General features: G+C 37.8%; 1 protein-coding gene across 3 annotated transcripts in view; it reads left to right on the top strand.

Annotated features, from left to right (window-relative positions):
* Positions 1 to 22,972, top strand: part of LOC306874394 (alpha-ketoglutarate-dependent dioxygenase FTO-like) — a 142,512-nt gene extending 119,540 nt beyond the window's left edge. For 2 of the 3 annotated variants that reach the window (XM_079424407.1, XM_079424408.1), the window contains 2 exons: positions 21,377 to 21,517; positions 21,659 to 22,972. In XM_079424407.1, coding sequence (XP_079280533.1) covers positions 21,377 to 21,517; positions 21,659 to 21,665 — 148 coding nt within the window. In that variant the 3' untranslated portion in view covers positions 21,666 to 22,972. Of the gene's footprint in view, positions 1 to 85; positions 1,322 to 21,376; positions 21,518 to 21,658 lie in introns of those variants that run through there. The other variant, XM_079424409.1, reaches the window with a different exon arrangement.
* Positions 22,973 to 23,519: the final 547 nt, after the last annotated feature.

Here is a 23,519-nt window from a genome sequence, read left to right as displayed (position 1 = left end):
CTTTTCCAATATCTGAACAAAATATGGGATTTGGTCTGGACGACAATAGACCTTCCACTGACGTGCCTTGTTTTTTTCTATTCAGGTCCAAAATGAGCCGATATCCAGTAGCCCTCAAACCCTGAATGAACCATAACAATAACTTCATTATTTTTTATTTTTGTTTGGTTATTTCTATTTAGCCTTTTATGTGATTTTATGGACACAACAGGTATGCTATGAGTTTGTCTTTACACAGATCATCACTGTTGTGTGAATTGTATTTTAGACATTTGAAGTAATAATACGGACAGTGTGTTTTGCTCTGACCAGGTTGCCTCTGTTCTTCTCACACACACACACACACACACATACAAAGGTCTTGTATAGATTTTGTGTGGGTGAGCAATATTAACAGAAACTGCTACAGCAGGCTAATCAATGCTCGATGTAAAGACATGCAGACTAGTGAGTGAAATCGCCATTTGGACACGATGACTGTCGATAAGCAGCTGTCTTCCTGATGACTGTAATTGGCCTGGTGTGACCAATCTGAACTCAAAGGATTTGTGTTGTGGTAAATTGAACTGTTCTTGTGTGTAGTAGAAGAATATGTGATGTATTATTTATTTCACAGAGCCTCTTTTTCAGTTTAGTTAATTAAAATTAACTAAAGTGACATGATTTTTTATATAGATTTTGCATCAACTTAATTTCAATTTTTCCACTGTACCCATTTAAAAAAAAAGGTTTACTTAATTAATTAATTTTTAAAATACAACTACATATTTTTTTTTTGCTAACTGGGAAGTGGCCCTAACTGTAGTTCCCAACATACTTTGCAAGAGACTGCATTGGAAGAGTAAATTTGGGAATTAAATGTTTCTTTTTTATGTGTTTTTCAGTAAAGTATAGTAGACTAGGTCAGTATAGTATAGTAGAAGTATAGTAGACTATGCAGGTCAGTTATAGGCTTATGATTTTTTTTCACTACTGAAACCATTTGCAATAGCTATTCGGTGATCTGCCTCTTCTTTTGGTGGTACCAAAGTTTCCAATAGCATCATCATCCAAGTTATTTTCCACATGGACTTCAGGCTTTTATGAACTTTTGACAGAAGTCTGTGTATGAGTATGTCATCCATTATAGTCCTGTGTAAAGTCTGAGCGGTTTGAGAACAGCTGTGTGCACAGCGACAGTGATCTGGAGAACTCAATGTTCCGTAATGATAAACCCATTGTGACGACTGCTTATGAGACTGTGTGTTTCTAATCATGCTGTACTTTGAAGAAAAAAAATGTTTCAGATGTTGAGAATAAATCTGCTAAATATGGGTTCAGGAAAAAAAAAAGGAAGGAAAAACAGTTGTTTTAGAATTTTATTTTAAGAATAGTTTTTGTTTTATTTTTATTATATTTTTGAGTTATTATATAATCCATTAGCCTATATTCTTTATTGTTCTATTTATTATATATTGTAATTCATTATGTTTTACATTACAACATTTTATTTAGTTGTAGTTATAAATATGGTATATGCCCGTTTAGATAAGGTAGATGCAAGTGCACTTATGCAAGTTACTTATGTCTGTAAGCATTTATGTCAGGATTTCTACCGGCATGCAACTCTGTTAGTAAATCAGCCAGTTACATCACTGCACAAAGAGTGTGTCATATGAGAGTATATCATTGCACAGTGGCTGATTGGGCTTGTTTGTGTGTGCGTGAGGTGAAGCCTGCACAGTCCACTCTCCATTAATTTAATGTTAGGCTGCCTATCATCATGCACAGATGCCTATAGACACATAAATGGCCCTCTTGTGTGTGTATGCATGTGTGTGTGTTTGCACAAGCGTGTAGCCAACTGAGCCTAATGATGCGGAAAGATAGCGTATGCCACTGCAGCACACGGCTTTATTTACAAACACACTTTTTCACACACACATACATAAACACACACTCATTAGCTGATCAGTACAGTTATAATAATTAACACATAAAACACCAGCTCTTTCGGCACCCCCCTCTCTGTCATTAAGATGATATCATTGAGCATTGAGATGGAATGGTTACGTCTGTTCATTCATTAGAGAATGCATCCATCTGGTGTGTTTGGGTGTGTGGGAGTGCGTTTAGCGGGCAGTGTGCCCATCGATCTGAAAGGCTTCATTAGATAAGTGCTGACATCACAGATTGATGTCTCTTTAAGGCAGCCTGCCACAGCGCTGACAGGGGAAATCAGAGATATTGACTTCCCTGTGGGTATGTGTGTGTGTGTGTAAGTTGGATGCTTAGAGATGTGAGTGGTGTATGTAAAGTGCATGCATGCATTATGGGAGCAGGTGAATTGGTGTGTGTGTGTGTGTCCTATTCCTCTGGTTTAATGGGCTCCCAAGCTTTAGGTGTTCACTAATGATTGTTGTTACACACTCCACAGCGCGGCTAAGGGCCTTGTCAAACTGTCAGCATCACGTACACTCGTCCACACACAGCTTTTCAGAAGAGAAGAGAAAAGAAGAGAATCAGAGGCGAGGCATCAGCCTAATTAGAACCGAATGCAAATTGAAGAAACCAGAGAAAGACAAACTACAAGAGGGTGTGGAAATAGAAAATGATGATGGATATAAACTGAAAAAGAATAAAGGAGAGAGGAAGAGTAATTGAGTGAGAGTTTATCTGTGTTTAACCCGTGTCTCTGAGAGCTGATAGCGGATTGATTAGGGATGTCTTTACTTTTCAAAGTGTTTTACTAATGAAGACTAGGACAAGCTCATTCTTATTGACTACCTATGAGGCGCTATTGATCTCCGTTTAGATTAAGCAACAGAAGTGTGTGCGTGTGTGCTTATTTTAATGTATGGCTCTCTTTAAGGTTTTTCTGGTTCTGTCACTTCAAATAAACCAAGTTACAGTCATGACTAAAGGCCTACATTGCTCACACCTGCCATTATTTATCCAAGTAGGACATGTTTCCTCAATCAACATCCTTGTTGGTCTTGGAACTATATTCCTGTAAATCAGTCAGATTTGAATGGTAGTTAATGGTTAAAGTTATTATTACTATGTTTGCTAGGAATGTTGTTCTAAGTCCAACAAAAGATATTGATCCAGAAACAGACATCTTAACTGCAGCTGCAAATTAGCCATATAGGCTAACTCAGCTATATATGTATGTATATGTATATATATATATATATATATATATATATATATATATATATATATATATATTATTTAGTATATTGTAATAACTTTGGAGAAAATCTTCTTTCAATGCAATACTCAGGACTGGCTTTTGCTTTGCGTCTTTTAAATGTGGCCTGTCCAGTGCTATGAAGCATGACTCTAAGAGATGAGAGGAGAGCAGTCTAATGCGGGAGTTGTTTCTGTGGTCTTTATGTCTGACCTGTTTCTCATAGCTGTAGTGAATCAGTAAGAATGACATGCTACACGCTACTCACCATCAGTTCTTTGTGTTAGGTAAGTTTCACATGGAGTTTTGGCTTCTGTAGCGGTTTGAGAATTCTTGAATTTGGATGGTAAAGTCAGAATTATACTCAACAACCTCATTGCTTAATAAAACAAGGCTTTTTGGATCTCTCTTCATGTGCTGTGTGAAAGCAAAACAGAAAGTTGAAACTGAAAGTTTTAGTGGTAGATAGGCATAAATCTGAGTGATTTCGTGTTTAGTGTAGCACAGGCAGTGTTTGCAGCCGCAGGCTGGATCCCCGTTGGGCCCTGCTCACCCAAGGCTCTTTCCCTATTGGCTGCCTCCAGGAGATTAAAGAGAATAAATGCCACCTGATTGGCTGTATAAAATTTCATAAGTCTTGCAAAATGTACAGCAGTGGTTTTGTTTTTATTATGCATATTGTAGAAAAGTTTAACCTGTTAAAAGGGAAGGTGTTTTGATGTTGAGTTAATTTGCATATATTATAGACTTGCACAGAAAAGTGTCAGTTTCATGTTCCCATCAAATGTCAGTGATAGGTGCTGTTTTATTTCAGTTATAGTGTGCTTTGTTCTGCAGAGGGTAAGTGACTAACAAGCAGCAACAAGAGATACACTCCAAGCGAACAGTAGGTTAAGTAGGTTCTTATTTAGTTCAATTTGACATAATAGCTACTGTAATTACCTGTTTTCGAACAACTATTTTCATGGTAGAGACAATTGACACATGTTCTTATTACTGTTCAACAATTTGGGATCAGTGAGATTTTTTTAAATGAATACTTTTGTTCAACAAGGATACATTACATTGATTTAAAAAGACAGTAAAGACATTTATAATGTTAAGAAAGATTTCTGTTTCAAACTAATGCTGTTCTTCTGAACTGTCTGTTCATCAAAGAATATGGAAAAATATGTATATATATATTTTTTTCCTTTTGAGCACCAATTCAACATATTAGAATGATTTCTGGATCATGCAACACTGCAGACTGGAGTAATAATTCAGCTTTGCCACCAAAGGAATAAATTACATATTAAAATTGAAAACATTTATTTTACGTTGTAATAATATTTCAGGGTATTAATGTTTTACTGTATTTTTAATCAAATAAACACAGCCTTGGTGCACATAATTAACGACCTCTAAACCTAAACCTAATTTGAGAGTAAGTTATGACCAAATCACAGCCATGCTGATTTTCAGCAGATAGACACAGGACACAGAGGCAAGTGCCATACAATCAACAGGTTTATTGAGTAGTGTTTATTGAGAGGGGAATGACATGAGCAGAATTTCCAGGTAAGCAGGCGGGGAATGTCTCTCTGACACTGATATTCGGACAGCTCTCTTTCTCATGTGAAATTGCTTAATCATGGGGCAAAAAATTAAATAAAAATTTAGTTTGCATCAAAATATTCCTGTGTTCTCTTTTTCATAAGCCTCTGTTGAATCTCCCAGGGTGGTGCTCAGTATTTTATTCAGCTTGTCAGAAGCGGTAACAGATCTATTGTGGGATGATTATTACAGAGTTTTTTTGAAAGCCACCGATCAACAGAGCAATTAAAAACAATGAATAAGGCATCCAGCTTTAGCTACAGCTTAGACAATACAATCCTGTCCTGGTGGACACGTTTGTATGAAGAGAAGTGGGGAGAAATGTCACTCTCTCTTTTTCTCTGTCTCTCTCTTTCTCTCCATGTCTTTTTCAGTGCGTATCTCTCCCCATCTGGTATATTGTAAATTCTGTTTACTCCTCTATAAGCACAATATGAGGTTGTTTATGTTTGTTAGGTTTGGCATAGTTCTGTGACACTGTTTCTCACTGATATGGAGATAATTTAATAGTGCCAGCTAAGCTACATGTGTTTAGCACACCAAACTAAACCAAGTGCCAAAGGCAGAGATCCAGAATTCAACTGTAATTCAGAGAGAAGAAATACACAGTTATAGAGAGAAAATGAGAGCGTAATACTAATGTCAAAGAAGTATGTTGGGTGTTAAAGGAGCACTATAGGTAAATGCCACTGAAAGGGATAGAGTGTTGAAGACTATTTACTTTTTCTTTCATATTCCACAACACGCAAGAGCAAATTACTAGACATGTGGCATTGTCAGTACTTTGTGTCAGGATTGCACACATGCCACCTTATGAATAACTAAAGAGCTAGAAAGGGGCAGACTGATGTGTGTGTGAGGTGGTGTTGGTGCCAGGTTCATGCTAGGCTCTGCTGAAGGCGATATGCCTTAGCAAGATCCTGTGTAGGATAAGCAGAGGAAGCTGGCAGCATTAACATACCGATGCCTGAGGACTTGAGCGGAAACGCCTCTTCAGTGCCTGTCTTCTCTTCCCTTCTTATTTCACTTCCGTATGTTTCATTTTAGCCTTTTATTCCATATGTGTGCTTTCTCCTTTCTTCCATGTTCTCTTCCTCCTCCATGTTTGTGAACATCACACTTTTGTGTTTGTGCCACACTTTTCCTCTGCAGTATTATGTTCCAAATCCAGGTTGTTACTCAAAGGGTTTCGCAATTTTCTGTAGGTAGTTAGAAATATGTGGGTAGGAAGTTCATGGCAAAATTGGAGAGCGATAGCTTGTTGAGTCTGTTCTCCAGTGTGTGTAGGCTGACAATTACACTCATAAAAGCAGTTTTAAATTCCATAACAATCAAAACATGGTGCATTACTTACCCCGAGACACTGACTAACTATTGTAGCTTTGGTGGGACGTTCCTGCTAACTAGTTTCTCAGTTTACAACGTCTAAATTGAATTACATTTGCTGAATTACATAACTTACCCGAGCCAGTTTGGGCCTAATAGCCAACAAGTGTATGAAGTCCAAGTTTCCTCAACGTTTAGTGAAACACCATACATAATTAAAACACTTTTTGTAGAGAACTGTTATGAGTATGACTTCATCTCAATTGAATATAAACAATTCACATGACTCTTCACAAAAACACACACATATATATAAATATATATAATTGTTTTAGTTTTTTTTTGTCAAACCTTTTAAATTGGCACCAAACTGAGTGCACCTTTAAATACAACAAATGAATCACGACATTACATGTACAATATGGAAAAATATTCGTATTGTTGTTAGCTAAAGGATATTGTATGGTTAGGTTATGAAATGCTTAATGTTTTTGTTTAGTGATGGTAAAGGAAATCTAAATATAAACATAGAGGAAATGAGCATGTGCTATAAAATGTATATAAATATTGGCCACTCTAATTTATACATCAACTAATATGATAACTTAAAAATCTGTAATATCGCTCCATAGCTGATATTTTACCGATACATCATGCATCCTAATGACTCACTATTGTTGCTATGTGGGACATTCCTGCTTGTTTGTCGGTTTACAGCCTCCAAACTCTATTAGATTTGCAATAACTTACCAGAGCCAGTTTGGGCCTCACCCCAGGGGCATTTCGTTTTCAAAGAGCATCAGAGAACTGAGTTGAACTTGCCTTTTACTGCCTGTTCGACATGAGAGCGACTCAGAGGATGCCGCGGTTCCAATCGGAGAGAGCATGTGTGATTCCCTTGTGTTGACTCCTTGTTCCTGTTTTGGTTTGTAAGAGCATCTGTTGTTCATGTTGCTCCCCTAGTCTGAGATTTGAGCATAACCCTGGCCTGTCTTTCTCTCTCGTTCTCTCTGATTAAAGATAGGATGGTTGCGGTGGCCTGTGTGCTTTTTAGAGCATTAAATCCAGCCTCTGCAGATTTGCACGCCTGTCGCTCAGCCCTGTCAGGTGAATGCCAGAGAGACCGAGAGAGGTACCAGGGTCCACGGAGCTACATGGATAAACCATTTGTATCTGTTCAGTACTGTGAACAGCGATCAGACAATGTGCTCCCACGTCTCATGGGGTGCGGTTAGCTGTGTGTGCTTTATTTGAGGCGTGAGTGATGTGTGGGGTGGACAAGCAGTACCCACAGGAGAGGACCATGGGGCAGGGTGCCACGGGGAGCCACCCACATCATGTGTCCTTCCCTGTAGCTACCCTCCAGCGTTCTCTATAAAACTCCTCTCCTTCAGGTTAGCCACAGTAGCATCATCAACTGACTGAGTTTTAGCATGGCCATATTTGTGTGATTTGTTTAGCTTTTGTTTCTAGAGGTGGTCCATATTAGAAGTATATCCAAGGGAAACCACTTCTCAAACGAGAAAACTGAAGAATTGATTGTCTGTTTTGATTCCATGGTGATATTAAAATTCTGTCTATTTTGTCTAAATAAATGATTTATTTTAAATGCAGCAAATGAATATAAATACTATACTAAGATATCATAATATACTGTCTGAGATTTGCAAACTTCTGAGTGTTTAGTGATGGCACTGGTAATAGAAATGTGTAAATATAAAAAATGGGGAAATGAGAATGCACTTTACGAAATGTGCAATATTAGACAATTTACATCCAATATTGTCTGATAGGATCAATTAAAAAGCTGTAATATTGGGCCATAACTGATCATTTACCAATAAATAAATCATGCATCCTTAATATTCATTCCACCCACACATAGTCAGGTACATCCAGAACTGTTATCCACCACGAGGGGACACTCTTTACTCTGCGCTAATCCTTATAGCTCTTTCTAAACCAAAATGTATCTCTTACTCTATTATGAAAGAATGAACATGTACTTTTGTACATATACCACACATCCTCTAACAGCAATTCATACCTCACGACTTGAGAAACTAATTGTCATAAATCACACCTTGCCTTGTCAGTGGGTTCAGCATCCTGTTGAACAGGACGCAAGTGCTGAAGTAGGATCTGCTAGATTAGAAGCAAACAAAAGCAGTTGAGCCGCAATATTAGCACAAGTAATTTGGTCCCTTTGTGAACTTGTGTAGACTAGGGTTTAGCTCTTGTTAAAAAATTTATGTTTGTCGAAAATGATTTGCGTTATATGATTCTCAGTGCTGGTTTAATTTAATATCACTACACTCGGTTGGGTGTGCGTTTGTAGAGTTAAATCTGCTCATAGACTATAATTCAGCCATCTGTTTTAACATACATGAAGCAATAAATGAACTCTTTCAAAATGGGTGGGCCGGATCCACTTTGAACCCCGGTCCGGGACAGTTGTATGTAAATGCGCTCAAGGCATCATCACCGAGGTCACAGGTGGCGGCAGTAATTCTGTCAAATTCTCGATTCAGCACCTCAAAACCACTTCAATGGAGAGAAATTTGGCACACAGCTCACACTCTTATTAAACAACAAAAGGGGGATGGAGCGTGGTGTTGTAACCTGTTCGTATTTAATTAAGTGAACCATCCTCATCAAAAGCTCACCTGGTATTTTGGGTTTGTTCGAAAATGATGCTTTGAATAAGTGTCAGAGCAACAAAGAATACCGTGGGAGAGGACACGAAACCTTCACATGCCTTGCTCTGAAATAGCAAACCGGTGGAGGATTGAATGAATTGGAAACTTGTTCTTGACAGACAGCATATTGTATTCCATGTATTTGTTTTTCAGTGAAACCGTGTTTTATAGTGTGTATAATGGCAGGCAGCCAAAGCCTGGCTAAAGAGCTCAATTAAAGGTAATACGCTAAGTACACGAACATCGCTCATGAAGTAAAACTGCTAACTCTGCAGATATGACTCACTATTTCACTAGATGCCACAACAAACAGATGTTATGAACATATCGGTTATAGCAAGGGAAATGATTTGGTTAGATAAAGATTTTAATTGGTTAAGGTGAGTGAACTGATGTGGTTAACATGGTACACTAAGTTTGCCCTTTGACCTTTATGAAAGCACTGATTGATGCTAACAGCAGAGGAACTGTTATTTTAGATGACGTTTATCAGCTATGGGAAGCAAAAAATCCTGGGAATTTTCCTTGAAATAGCTGTATAAAAGGCAAGATGCACACACAATACACACACATACTGTGTTCTTATTCACCATGGGCAAAAATACTCTCTCTTCATCAAATATTCATCTGGGCAAGCTGCTGAATGATTTTCTGTCTGTTCTAGCCGTGTGGCTGGAGGTGGACGGAGCGAGTCAGGAGTCATTAGGCCTGAAGAGGCTGCAGGGTCCTTAGATTTACAGGAAGGAGGGGGAATGGATGGTGACATGTTGATGTTGTACTCAGTGTATGTTGGGAGTCCCTTGAGAGGCTGACCACCCCTCTCTTTTATGCTCCTCTTCTTCCTCCTCTCTGGTGAATTTTTGCCCCTTTACTTCATTTTCTCATTCATAGACAGCCTTTAGACTACAGAGTGACACAGATGATAACTTTCTGTACTTTGTGTCGGCCGTTTCGTTCCAGGAGTGCAGAGGCTAAACAGTTGTGAAGAGTGTAATCTCTCAGATTGACTGGGTTGTCTGGCTCATGCTTGTTTGCTCTCAGACACTGGCCTCGGGCCAGCAGAGGGTCTGCGAGTCTGACAACTGAGCCCCTTTAGCGATCCATCCTGCTGTTTCCAGATCAGCAGTTAACCCCTTAAGCCGGTCATCTCCCCGTCCCCCATAGCTGAGCTCTGTGGGTGAACGCAGCCATCCAACGAGGTTCAGAAAGATTACAGTGTGGTTTATGCAGCTTTAATGGGAATCGCATGAAGCAGAGGAAACAATTACTGCTGCTAAACACAGCGATGCTGAATTATACTTGCAAAAACGTAAAGGTCACATCACGAGGAATCAAATTTTGCTTGATCTTTGAGATAAAAGAGTTGAGTATACTATGAAAACAATTTTCATGACTTCAACTTTGTCCTGAGTCCAAAAGGAATTAAGAAACCGCCACTGGAACAAAAAGCTAAATTTGGGAGCCCCATGTGGTTTCTTTGAATTAGAAAAAAAGCAAATTATTGCCCTGACTTGACATTTTTTTCCCCCATATGATAAAAGGAGAGTTGTATACCATATAAATCTATGATTGTGCTGTCACTTAAATTACTATAATTATCATGTCTGTAATAATTGTGCAGAACAGGTTTGTTAATAATGTGCTAGCAGGTATTTTTAAGTAGTTTTTAAATGTAATAGCTAGTGCCTGATTGGGTTAAAATGAAACTGTCTCCATAAATACTGAGTTAAGGTGCGGTCACATTAACTGCTGTTATGCAAATTTTTTATTCGAAATCCAGTAATTTTTAAAGGAATCCTCTCATTCATCAATTTTGTTAAAAGGAGAATGGGTTATGTGAATTCACCGTGTTGACTGACAGAACGTTTTTTGATTTGAAATTGATTTCTGTGCATCATTCATTGCTACACTACTGACAATAGAAAAGTGACATTTTTTACCTGTTAAATTTCAACTAAAATTTTGCTAAGTCGACCGTTGTTATGGGTGCTATGCTAGATAAGCACACAACGGAGGAAGAGTTCAAATAAAAGTCTTTTTAATAATAATCCACAGAAGAAACAGATGAAATTCATGAGCACGGGGTAGCATAACACAAACATAATACAAACGATAGCGGACAAGGGAACAGGGGAGAACACAGGCTTTAAATACTAAACACAATCAAGGAGGAACAGAAAACAGGTGTGGAACCAATTAATCAAAAACCATGGAAACAAACTAGGCAGGATGACGAAGACATAACTAAATTAAAACAGATCATGACCGTGACAACCGTAGCTTTAGGGGCCGTTTTTGCATTCCACTGTGCTGCTTTACCATTGTTTTATGTAAACGTGCAGTAGACGAACGTGTTTGTGCTCATGTCCTACAACTTTTGCTCATGGCATGGTATTCTGAAAACATGGCACCTTTCTAGTCTTTGCTGCTTCTTGTGCTTTTAAACACATAAAGGAGTTCTGAGTGAATGACCATTTAAGGGTTAATGAAAACACTAAAAATGGAACCAAATGATACTCCATTTCTCTTAATAAACCCTCTGACAGAATTTTTGTCTGCATTATTATTCTAAGAATCACTAGTGCATAAGAACAAGCCTGTAGTTTAGTAGGCCTAAGTTTGAGCTCTTGATGTTTTTATCGTAATGAGTTGGATGGATCTGTGTGCTGAAGTTTACTTGTATATTTTTGTTTTTCAGCAAGTGGCACATTTAAGGGTTAGAGAGGGTGAAATTATCATTTAAAAACCAGTTATGGTTGACCTTTTGTAAGAGGACCAAAAGATAACAAAAAAATGTGTTATGACCTCTTTAAATAATTTTGAACATGTATTTTCTTTGTATTTGTCCTGATTCGTTATACTGTTATATTGCATTACAAGAGTTTTACTGGAAACTGAAGCAAATCTCATGTTTATCCTGCTATTGTGCTATATATACATTTCTGTTTGAATAGGAGCATTCCCATTGCCTTCTTTAAGAACCTGCTGCAGTTCAATTGTTCATGTGCTCTTTAGTCTCAATGTCTATGTTAGTCCTTAAGGTATGAGGCCACTGCAAAAACACAAAGGCTTCTGTAAACCCTCATTGTGGCTTTTTGTTTGCATGTTGACACTAGTAAAGCTCAGACGGTGTAGACAAAGGGCTGGGTACATTACACAGCAAATTACTTTCCTTATATCAATGGATGGGAAATATCCATTCTATTCACTACAAAGATAACCTGTTTGATTGTGTCAAGCATTTGTTTACCTATCACTTTAACTACTGTACTTCATTACCGTTAACACACACACACACACACACACACACATGCATGCACACAGAAAAATTATTTAATTTGCTCTCTTAATTTTCCTTCCCTTTTTCTCTCTCTTACACATACTCGTTGTGTAAACACATATCCTCCACCCATTACCCATGTCTGTGATCCTGCTACCTGCTCGTTGCAGTGCCCCAGGGGCCTGCTCAGCCTGACCATCCCCTTAAACAAATGGTTGGCAGTTCACAGGCTTTTAAATGCCACACTGTTTTAATTAAACTATTTACTTAATAGGTTGCAAAAACAATTTTCACACAACAGGAGGAGCAGATGATTCAGGACTTCAAACACCTGGGGTATGTTTTCTCACATATCTTTATTTTGATCTTCTGTTTTTTTTTTTAGTTTCACTCTGATATGTATATGATTCATTGCATGAATGCTGCTCATATTTAAACAAATTCCTTTTCTATTATCTGTCACTTTGTAACTTTGTCAGTTCGCACCCAGTACTCTTAAATTACCCACCCCAGCAGCCCATTTACAGGTAGCACGGCCTATTTCACACGTTCTTATTAGCAGCTGTCATTTGTGAAAACATGACAGTTAGCACCTGCGGCTCTCTGTGTAACTATTTCTTAGTAACTGAGACCAACCTGTCCTGTCCTCTCCTCTGAGTTTACGGAAGCGAAATATTAGTGGTACGTGTCCAGGATATGTTGGCAAACAGTGGCATTTGTGTTACAACATGTGTCTGTTTGTTCCTAATGAGATGACATGAGATTCATTCACGCTGTTTGAATAGAATAATGATACACAGGGCTAGTGTCACCACCCAAAATTAGTCTTTTTTCCACTTCAACTGCCACTGTAATCATCTAATCACTTTCACGTCATCAATTGTTCTTTTATTTGCCCATTTAATTTGGTGTGTGTGTGTTTATGCACTAGCCTGTGTTGTGTTTAAACTCATTATGAGGATGCTTTTCACCATTGTTCTTCTGGTTAGTTATTTTACGTGCTCTCATTTAATTAATACAAGGTTTCTAATAGCGTTGGGTATCATGAACTAACAAACACATTTTTTACAGCATTTCATATTTTCGCTTAATGTTAATTCATAAACAAATCGTAGTTCATTGTTAATTCATTTTCATTCATAATACACTGCCTTTTAAAAGTTTGGGGTTGGTAAGATTTATTTATTTAGGTTTCTCATGCTTACCAAGGCTACGTTTATTTGATAAAAAACTAAGTAAAATTGTAGCACTGTGAAATATTATTACAAATAATAAAATAACTGTTTTAATATATTTTAAAATGTCATTTATTCCTGTGATCGTAAAATAGAATTTTCAGTCATTACTCCAGTCTTCAGTGTCACATGATCCTTCAGAAATCATTATAATATGCAAATAAGAATCACATGCCACTCATCCACCCACACATACTTAGACATGTTTACTAAGATTTGTCATTTATTTATTTAAATACTTCCACAGTTTATATAATTTTGAATTTAGTTATCTTTTTATCTAACTTTTTCTTTACGGTCACTTTTGATCAATTTAATTTGTCCTTGCTGAATAAATGTTAATTTCTTTAAAAAAAAAAAAAAAATGGTAGTGTATATTAATGTTAATTTATACAACTTGAAATTTAAAAAATATATATTAGTATATGTTGAAATACTATCTTTAGATCAATTAGTACTGTTAATTTTGTATATTATGATGTATTTGACTGTGTAAATTCTACACTTTCTGAATCATTCTCTTTATTTCTCTGCCATATCTTCAAATTGCAAACTTTTTTGATAATGTGGGGTTTACAGATGTCCAGTGGACGCTGGTCATGTGACTGCGGTCATGTGTGGGTCAATGAAGTTGCAGTATATCTGTCAGAACAGGCACATCTGTCACTCTGAGATGCCCACAGGGCTTAAGCTTGTGTATATCGTGTTGAGCGTACAGGACACGTATGCATACAGGTGTATGTTCCTTTACGTATCTATGAGACTGATCGTTTTACTGGTGTGTTTGTCAGTTTTCATGTGGCAGACATTTAACATGTTAAACGCAGTGTTAGTGTTCCCAACCTCGCTGTTATCCACTTCCTGATCACTCCGAGATTTATTGGCCCTCAAACACTCCCCTGTGAAAAACTGCAAACATTTAGAACCTCATAACCTCTTCTCCCTCAGGCACTTTTCTCTCTCTCTCTCACACACACACACACACACACACACACACACATACGCATATATAGCCTTTTCCTCCTCCCAATCTCTCCATATTCCATTCAGACATGTAAATAAACACCATCAGAGTGAAAAACCTCTAGTGTCTTTTTAAACGCACTAATTAGTTTTGGCCCAGAATATTGTTCTATATGGCAGTATATGGCAGGCTGTCACCTCAGTAGGTGACAAAATGGAGTGTTTGGACGTGTCAGGGCACAAGTTACAGCAACACTATTTGTTTTTACCTTGGTGACACCCAGAGGGACCACAGTCCAGGTGGGACAGCGCCCAAAAGGACACTGAGACCCATGCATCTTTATTCAAGTGTCATTTAACAGAGCTGACAGACAAACGACTTCAGACTTGACTGTTGCCCTCTTCACACACTCCTCCTTATTACAACCTGTCTCCGTGTGTACCGGCGTGTCATGTGTGTTGTAAACCGGTGCTGGTGTTGACATCTGGCTGCGTTCTTTCACGAGGCCTGAGGGGGTCGATCGGAGGGGCGTGTGGGATAATTTGTTACGGTGTTAACAGGCTAATAGACGTCCACCTGGTTTTGAGAGTTCAGAGACGGCAGTGGCCTCCTCTGAAATCTTCAGCCCCTTTTTTATTACCCCAATTATGAGAACCGTTTAGAGGTAGCCGCTGTGTGTGTTTCATGTCATCTGGTTGGGTTAGGACCCAGACACCCACTCTCACCACATCAAACGAGCTCGTCTCAGTAAAGGTGTGCTGGCGGGGTCTGTCCCCATTTTCTCTTGCGGTGTCTGTGTGTCTTGTTTCATGTGGTCTGTTGTGAGCTGTTGGCGTGCAGATGCTAAAGACCTGCTGCTTCCGGTGGACTCATTGCCACCCAAATATAGCTCTGCTCATTGTCTCCCAAAGCACTTACACACGTGGCAAAAGAAAGAAAAAGAGGGAAACTACCTTGGTCTGTTTTTTTGGGGGGGTTTTTAATTAGGGGAAATGGTAGATCAGATGCTAGTTTTATTAGGCTTTTTAAATGAATCACATACCACTCATTCACTCACATACTCACCAACCCACCCGCACACACACTTAGACATGTTTACTGAGATTTTAAATTGATTTATTTACTTATTTACTTACTTCCAGAGTTGATATTTTTTATTATGTTCAAGTTTCTCCCTTTTAACGTAAGTTTTATTTTTTTCTTCAGTTAACAGAGAACTTTGAAAGGAAATTTGATGAAACTGAATTGTTATTGTTCATAAAACTCATTGACAAATAATGTCCGTTCACATCTATTCAGTCTTTACTTTAGTGCTTACTACCCAGTTTGAACTTTACCAGTTTTATTTTATTTAATCTAAATTAAATTCGTCTCCAGTTCAATTCAGAGACAATAAAAAAAACTAAGTTTTATAACCAGGCAAACCCTTTTTATAGTTTTAAATGAGACTGTCTGAAGAATCTGTTGAAGATGTTATCAGTGTGCTTGTTCGTACTCTTGGAGATGTGATTGCTTGCATGGGCCTTAGAGCCAAATCGTGATTTATGATCGACTCACTTGTTTTTGCATGACTCGTTTGATGGCGTTCTCTGAACAGGGCCAATCATTGCCAAAAATCGTAAAACTACACACACCCTTAACACCTGTGCGCCTGAAATGAGAACGAAAAATTTCACCCCTTATGAGTAACAGCATTAAATACCTGTAAATTTCACAGCAGGCGCATACAAACCACAGACTTCGTATAGACGCGCTGTCGTACAAATAACGCTGAGCGCATGAAGATACAGGATAGCACACAGGCTAACATCACCCTAATGTCCTAATCAAACAGGCCCATTTGTAGCTGTATGCTTGTAAATGATCTCCTGGTGGGCTAATGCAATTAGCATTGTCTCTCAGCATTTTAGCCCTACATTTATCAGCGTAATGGCGGTGGGCAGAAGCTCTGATGTTGTCTAATAAGTGCATTTTACTCCCTTTAAGAGTGGGGGGCAGGTAATGTACGACCTCGGTGGTGAAGTCCAGCGCTGTGCTATAAACCACAGCGGCATGTCAAAGAGAGGGAAAGTCCAACTGAAAAGAGGTTTTAATCATTTCATTTATCAGTTCGTTCTTGCTTTTCACTCCCCCTCTCCTCTAGTTTATCTCAGTTGGAGGAGGATTCAGAGAGCGAGGGAAATCGATGCGGAGAACATTACAGTAAAATGTATTGATCAGACACAGAGAGAGCCTTGCGTGCCGTCCCAGAGATGGCCAAGTGATGCAATGCTTAAAGGAATTTATCCACTGCCTTCTGCATTAACCTTTTTTATTGACTGCTTTGCCTGTCCATAATTAACACTCACTTTAGCTAAAGTGGTTAGTTTCAGCTGGGAGGCCAGGTGTGCGTGTGTGTGCGTTGCATTGTTCGCGGACCGAGTCGAAGTTCAAGTGCGGCGAATGTGTCGGGTGGGAGTATGTGAGCCGCCCCCCAGAAGTACAGAGGTGATAGATCTCCTTCCCTCCACATTAGCTCGGTATTCCAACAGGCCTGGCTGTAGGGTTATAGGGTTTCAGAGCAAATTGAAATGAGTGATTGTAACGTCGATCTCTCCTGAGCGCAGGTCAGATGGGAGAGGTAGACTGCATCTCGCAGAGGTTAATCTGTATGGATGGTTGGCATACACTTCCAAATATACTTCCAACAGTCCACACACACACACACACTTTGTGTCTTTACTCTTAACCACTGACTCCATGTTGAAATGCGATAGGGAGTCAGATGGTTGCAGGGTTATATTTGTGTGATTTTCTTTAACCTAAATGATTCAGTTATGTATACTCATGATTCAGAGGTGATTCAGTACAAAGGAATAGCTCACCCAAATATGAAAAATTCTATAGAATGTTGGTAACTAAACAGTTGACGGTAGCCATTGACTTCAATAGTATTTTTTTTTCCATACTATGGAAGTCAATGGCAACCGACAATTGTTTGGTTACTAACATTCTTCAGAATTCTTCTTTTGTGCTCAACAAAAGAAACAAACAATGTGAACAATTTGAGATTGAGTTATTTTATTTTTTGTTTGTTTTGTTTTGTTTATTTTAACCACAATGTTGTACGATATTAAAAGGAAAATCCTGTCATCATTTATTCACCATCTTTTGAAATTCACTGTCTTTTGAAATGACTTATGTTTTCCATGGAGCAAATAGGTGAATGGTGTCCATAGCTGTCAAGTAAGATATTTTATCAGTAATAGAAGAGTGAACATTTTCTGTCTTTTTAATGCAATACTGTCATATAGCAAAATGTTATGATTTTCTGCTGCTACATTATCCTCTTTGGAGTTCAATAGTTGGTCCACATTCACTTTCATTGTATGGAAAAGAGATCACTCTTTAATGCAGATTTTCTTATCACAGTTGAAAACAGTTGATTCTTGAACAGGATTCTATGATACATAGAAAGTTCATAGGAACAGCATTTATTAAAATTTTTATTTTTTGTAACATTATGAAATGTCTGTACTTTCGCTTTTGATCAATGTAATGTGTGCTTGATGGATGAATAATAATAAAAAAAAACACTGACCCCAAACAGTAGTTTATATTAATATTGGGGGAAGTCGTGGCCTAATGGTTAGAGAGTCGGACTCGTAATCCAAAGGTTGCAGGTTCAAGTCTCGGGCCGGCAGGGATTGTAGGTGGGGGGAGTGAATGTACAGCGCTCTCTCCACCCTCAATACCACGACTGAGGTGCCCTTGAGCAAGGCACCGAACCCCCAACTGTTCCCCGGGCGCCGCAGCATAAATGGCTGCCCACTGCTCCGGGTGTATGTTCACTACTGTGTGTGTGTGTGTTCACTGCTGTGTGTGTGTGTGTTCACTGCTGTGTGTGTGTATGTTCACTACTGTGTGTGTGTGTGTTCACTGCTGTGTGTGTGTATGTTCACTACTGTGTGTGTGTGTGTTCACTGCTGTGTGTGTGCACGTTGGATGGGTTAAATGCAGAGCACGAATTCCGAGTATGGGTCACCATACTTGGCAGTATGTTACTTCACTATTCACTATATTAATTTATACAACTTGAATTTATACAACTTATATTACTTTATAGTGAAATATTATCTTAAGGTCAGTTAATGCTGTAAAAGTATTATTTATTGTTAGCTTGGACATTCTGTTAAACTTCTCTGATCGTGTTTCCACCTGTCTTTTACAGGTTTGGAGCAACATAATAAATGATGCCAAAATGTTCACTTTTGTAGAAACCATGTGGATCTTTATTGCTGGCATTCATTTGTATGCTTGCGGTCTCTTTCACCGCAGTCTATTTACTTCAGTTCCCTCTTCTCTGTCTCTTCCAATAATCCAGTAAATGATGAGAGAGTTTAAACACGCGCATGCGTTTAGAACAAGCTCTCATATTATTTATGAACTGATGTGCTACATTAGGGTACTTAGTGCATGTTAACGGATGTTATTGTCAAGCCCTGATGCAGTATGAGGATGATATATTGAAGCGCTATATGCTAATTCCACCCTCGGTGTGTAATGCAGCCTCTCATGTGGCCGGTGCAGTTGGAGAGACAGCACTTAACAGGAGAGCCACTCCACCATTAAGTGGCCCTTACAAAATATATAACCACAAATAGTGTCAGATAGGGGCTGTCCTCTGACCACTGGACAGCACAGACTCATCCATAACACTGGCCTCCTCCGGGCACCGCTGCAGTCTTTGAGTGGAGTACGAAGAGTGTTTACTGTAGGCTATGTTTGCTTGAGACAAGTGTTTGTGGGAGAACTTTGTGTCTTTGTGAGGATAGTGGTTGTCCCTCTATTGAAGGTGAAGTGTGCTACTAATGGCATATATATATATATATATATATATATATATATATATGTATATGTATATATATGTGTGTATATATATATATGTGTGTATATATATATATATATATGTGTGTATATATATATATATATATGTGTGTATATATATATATATATATATATATATATATATATATATATATATATATATATATATATATATATATATATATATATATATATATATGTGTGTGTGCATGTGTGTTTAAAAGTTTCTTATGTTTGGCTATACATTTATTTGATCAAAAATCAAAAAACAGTTTAAAAAGCACTCATATTGTCAAATATTATTGCAATTCAATATTTGAATACATTTTATTTTCTCAAAGCTGAAAATTCAGCTTTGCCATCACAGGAATAAATTACATTTTAAAATATATACACATTTTTCCTGTGATGGCAAAGCTGAATTTTCAGCCGCCATTACTCCAGTCTCTTCAGAGTCACATGATTCTTCAGAAATCATTCTAATATGCTGATTTGGGGAAGTAACATTTTTGGTCAATAAACATTTCTTATAATTCTCAAAAGTTGTGCTGCCTAATGTTTATTTTTATTTTATTTAATTTTTTCCTTGAAGCAGTGATACATTTTTTTCAGGATTCTTTAATTTCAATTAAATTATTCTTTAAATGATTAATAGAAAGTGTAAAAGAACAGCATTTATTTGAAATTTAGGTTAATTGTGGTGACCAAAATTTAGGTGACTTTAGTTGACCTTTGACTTGTACATACACTATATGGACAAAAGTATTGGGGCAACCCCTTCTTTAGAACAGAAAAAGGCACTTCCAAAACGGTGGCAAAAAAGATGGAAACATAATTCATGTATTTCAAAATTGTATTTCCATCTCTGTTGCAACAGTTTTGGAAGTGCCTAAAATGACTGTACCTATGTGTATATTAGGAACACTAAAACGTCTTTATTTTCACTTTTGATTTGATCAAATATAATGTCTCCTTGCTGAATACGTTTTTTTTTTTTTAAATACTGATTCCAAACTTTTTAACTGTAGTATCTTGATATGTCGAAATTCACATTACCCTAACGTTTTATCCCTATTCACTACCCTAAAATAACCACTGATGAAATAAACAACTCCCAGTTCACACTCCTCTTTTATAGTATTTTTGATTCATAATGACAGCAAGTTTTGCCCCTCTCTCTCTCTCTCTCTCTCTCTCACACACACACTCACACTCAAGCTCACACACACACACACACACACACACACGCACACAAAACCAGAGATGCTGTACATTCTCACTAACACACCCAGTTTTGTCATATTTATGAGAAACTATATTGTCATATTCTAGTGAAAACCACTGTGTAGATTAATTGCCTGACAAAATGAAATGCAGTAACATCAAAGTTACAGTGGAATTAAAGCCAAAGGCTTCAACTGCCCAGGTGTAAATGATTGAGATATTAATCAGCACTAGCCAGGTGTGTTTAGAAGGTGATTTACACTGCTTATTCTTGTAGGATTGCAGAAGTGCATTCCTGAGGCTTCGTTCAAATGAAGAGCAAGGGGATGTTGCCATACCACACACACTTGAACACACACAAAGACACACACACACACACACACAAGTTTGTTTTTGTGAAAAGTGGGGACACATCCCATAGGCATAATGGTTTTTATACTGTACAAACTGTATGTGCTATTGCCCTACACCTAACCCTACCCCTTACAGGAAACTTAGTGCTATTTCAGATTTTCAATACACTCCATTCTGTGGGATTTATAAGCGTTTTGAAAAGTGGGGACATGGGGTAATGTCCTGAAAAGTCACGTTCTCTTCGTAATACCTATGTCATACCCTTATCATTATACAAATTTATGTCCTCATTTGTCACAAAAACGCACACACACACACACACACAGAAAAGCTGTGCAGTCCTTCGTTCCTTTATAAACGTGTCATTAGGACAGGTTATTGTGTGTCGTAAAGAAATCAGGAAATGAGTGTGTGGACTGCCCCTAGACAAACACACACTTCTTTGTGTGTTTAGGGCGAAATTAACTATTTACACACTCCCTGGGTGTTTTCGCATCTTTTTTACACTGTAAATAAATTTTTAGTGCAAATACACAACCGTTCAGAGGTTTTGGTAATGTTAGTAGTCAGTATTTTAGATTTTTTTTAATGTTTATGAAAGATTTAAAATAGTTTTCTCTTACTAATAAAGTTGTTGATCTCTTTTGTGTGTCCCAATAGATGTCAGTCAAGCTTGGCACAGACCTTGCCCCCTGAGGAAGCTCCTGTCGACCGACCCTATTGGAGTAATGAAGATCCTGACATGCCCCTCCCCTTTGACCTCTCTGAAATCATCAACCGCGTTGAGTCGCTTCTCTGGAGGTGAACTGCAATTACTGTGTTTTTACTGTGTTTTTGTCGTATGTTAGGGATTGTTATTAAAATCCTTGAAAGTAGCCTTAAGGAATGTTCAGCTATAAATGTTCAAAATGTGACTTTCTTGTGTTTTTTCTTTCTTCCTAGGATGTGAGATGTTAGTGAAGGAGCGAGATAAATGGAGAAAAAGAATGTTATGAGGTGGATGTTAAGAGATAGAGGCCGGGATGGAGATCACAGGTGACAAAAAAAAAACAATACAACATACACCTGTTTAGTTTCTCCTTTCTGGCCCATGTTTGCTTGAAGACCAACATTCATCGTCACACACACCGCATTGAGATCCACTTGGATGAATGGACGGATATAAGGATGGACACAGGGGTGGATACAGGGTGACATCTGGACGGGACATTTTATTTCCTATTTCCCTCAGTATCATTTACTATCACTTTAACAGAGTCTGTAGTGTTACAATGACCATGCATAGACACGTCAGTAGTGGCATATGATACCTATCCATAAATATAGCTATATATATCCATTAATGTATGTATGTTTTAGTTCAGTTCTCCATATATCCTCTGAAGCTTTTTTTTATTATTATTTTGGACAGGCATTATGTAGATGCATACAGTATACACAGTTAACTTCTCCTCTATGTGTGTGTGTGTGTGTCTGCGTGGCATTTTTTGAGGGGGAAAGTCGGTAAAAATAAAATATGACATTGTGGGGGTGTATGACATCATCATTAACGGGTGTCATATGCGTGCCGTTGCCTTTCACTTGGCGTATTGTCTAGGGATTTAGTGTGTTTGAATGTTTGCGTGTGCATCCATCTGACTGTAGGGAGAAGGTAAAGTAAAAGTTGTTAGACTGACTTTGTCAGTGACGTTTGTCTATATAGGTGCATGTAGGTACGAGACACGCACATGTATGTAATCTTGTAGACGGTTTTATTTCTGTGTGACTGAATATGAATGTGTGTATGTGTACATAAGATGTCTCTCTCCCGAGTCGAGTAGTGTCGATAGGCGGCTCTTGCTGAGCTCTCCAAGAGAACTTTCACCCCTTGCGTCGCATCATTCTCACAGCTCATTGGCTCCTAACCTTTCAATAACTCCGGCCTATGTCTGAAATGCTGCCAGTTTCGGGAGGAATGCACTCAAACATCTTTAAACGATTGAAGGATGAAGAAAAGCACTCTGATGTCCTCTAAACGAATGAAGGATGAATGAAAAAGGGATGACTGTTGAAGTCCAGCAGCTTTCTTTTTATTTTTATGTTTTCCTATGTCATCAGTGTTAATGTAGAAGATCCATATTATAGTATTCAATGAAGATGCTTAAATGTGTTTTATACTTTTGAAGTTTTAGAGTTGTTATTGGTTGCCAAATATTGTGTTCTTGCTGAGTAAATGCTGTGAGGTTGATATATAAATATAAATATAATCTTTCTTTCATTGTTTTGTTTTTTCCTTTTCTTTTTTTTCTGGATTCTTTCTCCAGAGTGCCACAAGCCCCTCTGCTTTTCTGAAAGCGTTGTGTGAGCACTAGTTATGATAGAAATAGAATACAATGCTGGTTTATCAGTTATGCATGGGTATTTGTTCTTTTTTTGGTATGAATTTGATTTGTATATTAGTACCAGTTTCTTCACATTTTCATTCAGAGTTATCAGATAATTATTATTACATTATGTAATGCATAACGGATGATCGTTTGATCATTCAGATCGATACAAATGTTTAAGTACTGTACATATTTTATATCAGTATAAATAACCTATGTATCTTTTATATTATCTATTAATGACTAATTAATTGAATTAATATGAGATAACAGAAGTGTTACCTATACATTTTAAATACAGTGGGATCCAAAAAGTCTGAGACCAGTGAAAATGTCTTTGTTTTGCATTCTTTAGATTTAAGTTATTCCCCCTTCATTATAAATTACAATATTATAATTGGAGTGAAAAGTTAAATCTAACAATTGACACATTTCTG

Source organism: Barbus barbus, assembly GCF_936440315.1.
Source record: "Barbus barbus genome assembly, chromosome: 1".
Lineage (NCBI taxonomy): Eukaryota > Metazoa > Chordata > Actinopteri > Cypriniformes > Cyprinidae > Barbus > Barbus barbus.
Note: the sequence above shows the minus strand (reverse complement) of the source record. Positions and strands in the feature narration are given on the sequence as shown.